We start from the raw sequence: 9,602 nt of genomic DNA on the forward strand, positions 1-9,602 counted from the left end.
CACACACACACACACACACACACACAGTGGTTCAGAGGTGGCACCACTCGAAGCCCCTTTTCTGCCCCACTGTAGTGCCCCCCGCGCATGCTGAGTTGTTCCCAGCTGGCGCTGCCTGCCTCTGGACGAACTGGCCGGTTCCAGTCAAAACCTCTCCCTAAACCCCCAGCCAGAGGCCATGCGTCAGAGGCACTGCCGTATTGGATAATGCACGATAGCATTTTTATTATTGGTTTTCTAACTTTGCATTTCATCCCCCTTTATAACTAACAAGAGTGTGATTTGTGTAGTATTCCTGCAGCCCAGCCTGACGCGCAGTGCTAACACCACGGTGCAGATCGCAATGTGAGAGCGCTTTGCCAAAGTCTGGCAGCTCTGTCAGTCCCTCCCCCCCACATACCACGCCCCTCTGACATTCCTTCTGGATGGTGAAGGGTGTCGTGTCTACCGGTGCTGTGCACATCAAAATGCTTTTTTGAGTTGAGGTCCCTCTAATGTGATGTATGGCTTGTTACATCTCAGACGCTGTTGTTTTGTTTTGCTTTTTTAAAATGAGTTTCCAAAGTGGCTGTGACTGTTACTGAAGATAGGAATTAGACTTCCCAGAGTCATTGGACAATGGCAGTGACAATGGTAGTCCTTAAGCCTCTCTGGTCTCCCAAGTAGTTACAAGGATAGATGTGGAAAGAACAACTTTATCTGAGTTGTCATTAGTCTCAAATCAATATATTCAGAAGTCTTTCTCTGTTACCTATTCGTGCAAAGCCTGTCGCCTCTTTTGATCAGAATATAAGAAGCATGCTAAAGTAATTTAACTATCTGAAGAACTGTGTATGTGGCAGCCTCATTTTTTTTTTATAAGCAGGGCTGTACAGCCTTGATGATAAATTTCCCCTTGTTCTGCTATGTTCTTGTTTTCAGTTGTTTCAGAAAGCAAAGGGATTGAGGAGAACTGTTACTGCAATGGGAATAGTCCTGTGATATGAAGGGGCTTTTGTTTTAAATATTGAAATGTTTAAAAAAAAAAAGTCCTTAAAAATGTAGGTCTTTCTAATAATCTTCCCACAACTGTAATGTCAGGGCATTTTTAGGTGGTCTTTCTGTCCAGAAGGAGAAATGGATGTAAAATGGTGTTTGTGATGATGGAAAGGTTATGCTCTGTCCTTGAACAGAGATGACAACATGTAGGTTCTACCCTTTTTTCAGTGATCTTGGCCACTGCCTGGTTCCCAGTTCTCCAAAATCACTGTGCTTGAAAGTTAGTCTAAATCTCCATCATTCACAACATCTAAATTAAGGAATAGTACATGCTGGTTGCCAAAAAAAAAAAAAAAAAAGCATTATAAGCCTAAGAATGATGCAGTCTCCTTCAAAAGACTGAATAAAGCTATTATTGCATATGTATTTATTTTTGTGCTGTTTGCATAGTCTAAATGTCTTTAGGGAAAGTTGTGGGCCAGAAAATGTTTCCTCAGACTGAATGAATGTAGTAGCTAAGAGTAAAATATGTGCAAATTTCATTTTTTGGATGATATTTCTTTTAACAGGATGGGATAAGACGTGGTCGACCAAGAGCAGATACAGTTCGGGATCTAATAAGTGAGGGAGAACATTCTTCCAGCAGAATCCGTTGTAACATCTGCAACAGGGTTTTTCCACGAGAGAAATCTTTACAGGCACACAAAAGAACTCACACTGGTAAGTGAATTGTGTTTACAAAATTAAAACAAAAATTGTGATGACACATCTTTTTTGGAGTTGTTATGGCAGAGCAATGTGGGCTGTCATAATTAAAGGGGAACAAATACATGTCATCAATCTTTACAGGTTACATCTGGTAACTGAAAGGGAAAGTGGATTTTCTTTTTTGACTTGCATGTACTTGAAAGTGTTTTAATTCCCATGGACTTTTTCTTTTCAATGAAGTCTGTTCTTTTTTTAAAATTTGTGTGCTGATTCCACATGACAATGAAGGGGGGATACAGAAAGAGAAAATGTTTAAAAAGGTATAAGAATTGGCAAGAGACTTGGAGTGGACTACTTCTGATGATCTTAAATTGATTGTATTTCAAGCAGACTGCTGTTCTCCCTCATTCTTCTTGACCACATCCACATTCTGGGATTATCTGACTGTAAAATAAACTTTTGGATTGCATTGTAGAATTAAGGCTGAACTCAAGGTATTTAACATAAAAAAATAAATCAATGTTGGATTAGAAAGGTGAAGACTTTTTAAAAGCAAAATGTATTTGAAAAAGCCATAGGTTTTTTTTCTCAATTTTTATCATAAAAAAGGTTTTACTTTAAAAGAAATGAGACTTTTGACCAAAAGATGTGTACTCAATCTTCCCCTTCCCTGTATGCCTGGGCCAATTCCAGAAAATGATTAATGCTCAGGCTAACTTTTGTAATTTGCTTCTTGTGGCCTTGCTTGCTGGATCAAATAATACTTGACCACAAATTGCTCTCTCCTTTTGATCACATGATGGTTTTTGTGTTTAATTTTCCTCACTGATGACGAACTTTTATCCCTGAAGCTTATGGGCCAAAGATACAATCTTAGTATTTTTTTTCCATTAACTTTATCCCTGATTTCAGTATGCTTATACCTGTTAAACTATATTTAAATATAGTAACTAGTTATATCACCTGCCTGTGTGCCTTTTAAAGTTTTGCCTGTAGTACACAAGAAGGTAGGAATCATGGTTTCATAGTTGCTACATAACTATTAAGTGCTGTGCTGCTTGAACACTTATCTTTAGCCTAATATTTCAGTCCCTAGATCTTCAAGTCCTTTCTTAACAGTTGGGTGTCTTCAATGTTTCCCCTGATAGGTGTAGATGTGGTACTGAGAGGGAGAAGGAATACGAAGTTCTTGCAGTCTTCCTGGAACTTTTTCTTAAGGCTTTCCCCTTCCTATGTAAAGAAGGAAGATTTCCTAAAAGCATCGAATTAGCAGTTGAGTCTTTTTTGTGACTGACTGGTCATCTGGTACTGCAGCATTCTTTACAGAGAGAGCGACTTGAACTTCCAACTCTAGTACCAGATGCCAGATTTCTCTAATTTCCATCCCGAAGCCTAGAGCAGAGCAGAGGGATGCCACTGAGCAACACAGTATGCATTTCATTCTGTACATACTAGACCATTCCATCCATGCTCAACTTTTGGACTTGCTCAGAAAGAAATGTGAATGGTGCTCTGGAAGCAGCACACCGTCTTGGAAATGGATGGATCAATGCATGATGCTCAGGCTCATACATGGACCTTGGGAGTTGACCCTAGATTTTTTTAACATTGAAATAACCGGTGACGACTGCATGTGCTAGCCTGTACAGCATTTTGAATGAGTCTGTAGGTACCACCTAGTGGCAGAACTATAAACAGTTTTAAACCTGTAGTATGCGACTTCAAATGCCATCCTGTAAATGATGAAGAAATGTAATTTGAAAGTAGAGCCTTTATGTAAATATTCACTATATTGCATTTCATCATAGCGTAAATAATTAACTCAGTGAAGAGTGTCTTCAGTACAACTTTTTCAAATACATTTCTGGTATACAAGCACCACCTCAGATTTAAACCAAAAGATTAGAATGAGTGTTTTCTCCATGCAGGTCCATAAATCTGATGGTACTTTGGTTATGCTTGGTTTTATTGGCTTCCTTTTGTTGCTGATAGGTTACCACGTGGTTTTTATAGGTCTTCTTACACAATAACCTGTGAGATTCTTTTGATTGTAAGACATGATTGCAACATAACAGAAGCACTTAAGGAAAGTGAGGAGCAAATTTTAACATCTAAAATTTTAGTTGATTTTAAAGCTGGATCATATTGGTGTAGAAGTGAATGCCACTATCATCTTTCCACAAAGTATTTGTTTTTCCTAGTGACTAGAGAGTATCTCCTACCCAGGCACTGAGTCACTGGTCACCACTAAATGTCCAGGCTCTTAATTCTGCTCAACCTCTTTCCTTTAAGGTGAAAGGCCTTATTTGTGTGACTATCCAGATTGTGGAAAAGCCTTTGTTCAGAGTGGGCAGCTCAAAACACACCAACGTCTACACACAGGAGAAAAGCCTTTTGTCTGCTCGGAGAACGGTGAGCCATCAGAAAGAGACTTGTACCATTTGGATGCGTTTGATGCTACTAGAGTTGTCATATACTGATGTCCTGGATCTCAATTTTTAAGTTGGTTTGGTTTTTTTGTTTGTTTGTTTTTTTGGGGGGGTTGCCTCTTATTGTTTTTGTTTCTTTTTTAGAGAAGGGGAAAAACTAACTGCACAATTGTGTCAGTTTTAAAAGTATATTTCTTAAATAATTACTTAACTTACAGCATGCTGCGTGCTGAATTGAATCCAGGTTTTACAAAGAGGAAAGTTAACATTTTACTTTTAAAATAATTGTTAAAAGGAACAGGGATGATGTCTTTTCATTGATGTTATTCCTTTTTTAATTAAGGCTGTTTAAGCAGATTCACACATGCAAACCGCCATTGCCCTAAGCATCCGTATGCAAGACTGAAGAGGGAGGAGCTTACCGACAGACTGAGTAAAAAACAGACAGCTGACAATAAAGCCGTTGCTGAGTGGCTAGCAAAGTAAGTTTAAGTTATGAGCACCTCATTTTCACAGTAAGAGATTCAAAACTGTGTTGTTTGGGGGTTTATTAATGCTCATGATCGTTGCTTGCTGTCACTATTTTTATGCATTTCTATCAAGGATTTTTTTATTTACTTTTTTTTTAATGATCCATTCTTTAGGTCAAACTCTGCAGCTTTCTAATGTATTGACCTCAGATAGGTGGGCCATGATGGAGAAATCTAGCTTTACTTGCATCATACTATTTCTGTCTGTATCAGATATATTATTATTCCTGGTTCCTTCTTTATAATCATAGGGGAAAGAAGTATTTCTCTTCCTGATTGTGTCAGTGTGCCTTTTGAGAACCTCTGTTCCAGAAGGGATAGAGCTCCCTTCTTGCAATTTGTCTGACTAGTTGGATTCATCTTTCATAGCCTACCTTTTCAAACTTCTAGATGAAGAAATAGAGCTGCCAGTCCAGAGGACTGTTTCTAGTTGGGATGGATTTCCTGTTTGCCCTGCTATATTCAGCTCCCTGCTTCACTTGACCCATGTTTCTACAGCAACTGTTAATGTAGTCTTTTTTTGTGCTTTGTTTCTCATGCTGGTGAATGCATATGTACAAGGGAAAGCAATTCTTAGCATAAGAGCACTCTGGAGGCCTGGGTAGCAACATGTAAAAAGAATTTAGGTCACAGATGTAAATCTTTTACCTCTTTTTAAGAAAAGCACTTTTGAACATGGAGAGCTTTTCAGCTTGTGTAAATCCTAAATAAGGTCTATAAAATAAGCAATGAGGATAGAATGATCCAATTCTGTTTAAGATGGGCTTGGGAGACGCTGTTAGTTTTTTGATTGGAGCTTATTACGTAAAGCAGATAGTGCTTCTAAAACATGTATAATGTTGGCTTCACAGGTACTGGGAGACTAGAGAGCAGCGTGCACCTACCTTGAAAAGTAAAACTGTTCAGAAAACCGACCAAGAGCAGCAAGACCCCCTGGAGTATCTTCAGTCTGATGAAGACGATGAGGAGGAGAAAAATAGTGTTCACTCAGCTGCCCGCCGCCGTCTTCAAGAGCAGCGAGAGCGCCTGCATGGGGCGCTTGCTCTTATTGAGCTTGCAAACGTGGCTGGAGCTCCGCTGCTACAGTAGCATAGGGACTGAATCTGCCAATAGATGAAATGTACTGCCTGGTGGTACTTAACCAGTTAGAACCTGGGCATAAGCTAAGCACCTTATTTGCTTTTCATAGGCTGCTATTCTGTAGAATTTATGAAGAATGTTGTTGTCCCACAATGTGGGGCGAGAGAATTGCACTTTTTTTATATGGTAAAAGACAGATGTAAAGTTTTTAAGTATTTTGTAAATATGGGACTGCACAGTGCAGGGTAAACAAATTGCAGTTTGTGAGAGAACTAGATTTTGCAAGGTTAATTCACTTATTTAAAGCAGTTCTCACAGGAAGCACTTTCTGAACATGATGCTTGTTTTGATAGCAGGATGGTACATTTGGCCAGAGAAGGCTGACGGGAGATTATTTATCTATTTAAACAATTTTATTTGAAGTGGTATGTTTGCAAACACTGCAAGCAGTGATGCAACTAATGTTTTTTTTGGGGGGGGGGGAAGGAAAATTGTATTTTATTATACCTACTGTCACCAATAAGAGGGCCAAATTGGGTATTCCAGCTTATGATGGGGAAGAAACTGGTTAAGGTAAAAACTATAAAAACAGTTCAGGATCTTCACTGTGACTGCCCAAGTTATGAGACTGACTTCCGTATTAAATCTTGGTCTTGATCTCAGCAGAATCTTTTGGGTTGAGTAGCACTTGTTATTCCTAACTTATAATGTTGGGAACTTTTGCACATTACTGGGCTTATCTGCAAATAAGTGAATAATCTTGCAAAGTCTAGATGGCCGGTAACAAATGATATTTTTTTTCCAGATGTTTCAGACCCTGTAATGAGATTTGGCACTTGTTTTTGTTAATAAAGTGGGTATTTACAGGTGGTATTGACTTGTAGTAAACTATTTTAGATCTCTTGTTAGCAAACACTAAGTTTTTAAAGTACTGCTTTTATATGGCTATTAGCAAATAGAAGCCTCCATTTTACTTTTTTTTGTGCATAAAGCCACCTTATTGCTTTACTTCAGGATAACATGCCAAGTTTGTGTTCACTAACTGTAGTACAGCTATCAATTAAACACTGCAAAAATATTTGCTCTTCAATTAGAAAAAAAGCTTCCAAAGATAGTTGCAAGTGTGTTTTTAAACTGTGTGGATTCATGTATTTTCCAAATAAGTGAAGTTACAGAACACTGCTGCAATCTAAAGCTTAGAGAATTAGGCAGTACATCCTCATCATTTATTAGTTTTATGTAACTTACCATATCTTTGTTTCATGGCTACATTTTTCTCTTTCTTCTGAGCAGACTATAATCAGATTCATCATGTTATGCCAATAATTTTCTTGGCAAATTGACCAATATGCCAAAAAGGAACCCTACTGATTTGTGGGATATTAACAACAAATCAAACTCTCTTTCAAATTCTTAGACCAACTGCTTGTATATGTCAGAATGTGTAACCCAAGCTCTAGATTCCTACCGTACTTCAAAATGCCAGAAAATAGAAGTGTGTAAAGGAACCACTTTGTTACCTTGAGAGAGAGGAAAAGTAGTTTAAATAGTTGAGATGGTAAAGATTTTGTTTAATTGACTATGAGAACAGATGCTTCAGAAATTGCATTCTCTGCTGCAGTTCTTGGATTCAGTTTTCCTAATAGCTGATGCCTGTAATAGTATTTGGGATATTATTAAGCCAGTAAATTTAAAATTGTGAGATGGTGCACTTGTCTAAGTCAGAGATTCAATTTTTATCTCCAGTGAGCTCTTAATTTTTTATCCATTTTATTATAATTTTATTTGGCTGCCTTGTGATTTTTTCTTACATAAAATAAACAACACTGCTACTCGCATCACCTCAGATGTCCTAACTAAATAAGACTACCTGATTTAATAGGTTTTGAAGTGAAGATCACCTGTCCAGGGCCCTTCCCTTTAAATTGGCCATTCTTGAACAGGCCCCTGTACCCATAAGGAGTGCTGTTGACTTTTATTCCATATTAGCACAGTGTAATGCCAGTTGTTTGCAGGATCAGGGCCATGGTTTTTATTGTAATAACTTTTCCCTGACCAGTTTCAGTTGTAATGGTTTAGTTTGAGGAACCCCTTTAAAGAGAGAGGTTCTTCTAATATTAAAAGCATACTAGCTGTCTACCTAGCTGTAAGCACATTAAAGCAGCTTCATTTTTGTAAAAGTTACAACAAATTGAGGGGAAAAATATAGTAAATTTGTTTGAAGCATTGAATACTGCTCTTTTATTATGATTCTTATTTGGTTATATAAAAGTATCTTTAAAGTGTTCTATGCTTTGTAACGTAGTTTGGCATGACATAACAACAGGAGAGGAAAAAAGCTGTAATTTTAATAGATGCTTTGAATAAACGATTGGTTCAATTTTAAATTAACAAATGCAAGTGTTGGTAATTCTTGATTTAAATTTTAATCATTGCAATGCCTGTTGTTCCTTCCAATTTCCATGGTCCAATCACTTTATACTTCAGCATTTTTCCAGGCCTATTTGGTGAAAGGGGATGTTACACACTTGATGAACGTTTAATTTCTAGCCATACACTGAACTCCCTTGCTTGAAATTTGTTTTCTAACTTATATGTAAGGGTTCTGTACTGGACAAAGTTCAAGATAATTTGTTTAAAATGAAAGGTGTTTTTTGTTTAGTCTACTATATTATGCCAAATATAATGAATACGCATGGAAACAGTGCAGTTGCTTCAGGTCTCTTTATTCTGTGGTCAGTAATTCATTACATATCTGGTCATTTTTCTTTTTAAATTCTTAAACATTTCTTTTGCTATTAGAGCCCCCACATAGCATAGTTCAGAATCTGTGGCAGGACTAGTTAATATAGAACAAACTGGCTTCAGACTTATCTGGCTCTGACAGAACAATGAGTAAGTTTTAAAAGTGTTGCTTATTGAAAGACTTATCTCCATCTAAAGGTAATATTTTCCCTACTTCCTTGCCCGTGTGACCTGAGAGTTCAAATTATCTGTTGCTTTGTAATTTTTTTTTTTTTTTTTTTTAAAAAAGGTAAGGACAACACTATAGACTCATAGATGCTAGGGTCAGAAGGGTCCTCAAAGGATCATGGAGTCTGCCCCCCTGCCAGTTGCAGGGAAAAGTGATGGGGTCATGGGACCCCAGCCAGGTGCTTGTCCAGTCTCTTGAAGACCCCAAAGGTAGGGGAGAGCACTACCTCCCTTTGGAAGCCCATTCCAGATTCTGGCAAACCTCACCATGGAGAAGCTCTTCAAAGGGGTGCTTTGGTAAACAGCATCTCCTATTCCCTGCTGCCCTCCTCCTGGTGAATTTGTATACTGCCACAAAATCCCCCCTCAGCCTTCTCTTGCGGAGGCTGAAAAGGTCCCAGGTCCCTCAGCCTTTCCTCATAAGACCTTCCCTGCAGGCCTCTAACCATAACAGTGGCCCTCCTCTGGACCCTCTCAAGGTTGTCCATGTCCTTGAATTGCAGCACCCAGCACTGGATGCAGTACTCTGGTTGTGACCTGACCAGTGCCATATGGATGGGGAGCATCACCTTGCTGGACCTGTTTGTGCTGCACCTACTAACAAACAACAAAGTGCAGTTAGCTCTGCTAATTACTTTGTCTCACTGACATCTCATACTCATCTTGGAGTCAATGATTCTGAGATCTCTTTCTGCCACTGTGCTGCTGAGGGCATCCCGCAGCCTACAGGTGTGCTAGTGATTCTCTCCCCCCATGTTGGCTAGAAAAGAGCAACTTGTGGGGTCATAATGAATTCTAATGTATTGTTTGGGATGTAAAGTTACCAAAAAAATCACAAATGCAAACTTTGAGTTATAAGGGGTACTGGTGTGTGTGTGTGTGTGTGTGTGTGTGTGTGTGTGTG

At 38.6% G+C, this 9,602-nt stretch overlaps 1 protein-coding gene across 1 annotated transcript in view; it reads left to right on the forward strand.

The window, feature by feature from the left end:
* ZNF367 (zinc finger protein 367) overlaps nt 1-8,116 on the forward strand; it is a 9,794-nt gene extending 1,678 nt beyond the window's left edge. The window contains exons 4-7 of the mRNA XM_019518223.1: nt 1,548-1,698; nt 3,979-4,098; nt 4,459-4,597; nt 5,497-8,116. Coding sequence (XP_019373768.1) covers nt 1,548-1,698; nt 3,979-4,098; nt 4,459-4,597; nt 5,497-5,734 — 648 coding nt within the window. The 3' untranslated portion in view covers nt 5,735-8,116. The remainder of the gene's footprint in view (nt 1-1,547; nt 1,699-3,978; nt 4,099-4,458; nt 4,598-5,496) is intronic.
* Nucleotides 8,117-9,602: the final 1,486 nt, after the last annotated feature.

Source organism: Gavialis gangeticus, unplaced genomic scaffold (genome assembly GCF_001723915.1).
Source record: "Gavialis gangeticus isolate Ggan-Ray unplaced genomic scaffold, GavGan_comp1, whole genome shotgun sequence".
Classification (NCBI taxonomy): Eukaryota; Metazoa; Chordata; order Crocodylia; family Gavialidae; genus Gavialis; species Gavialis gangeticus.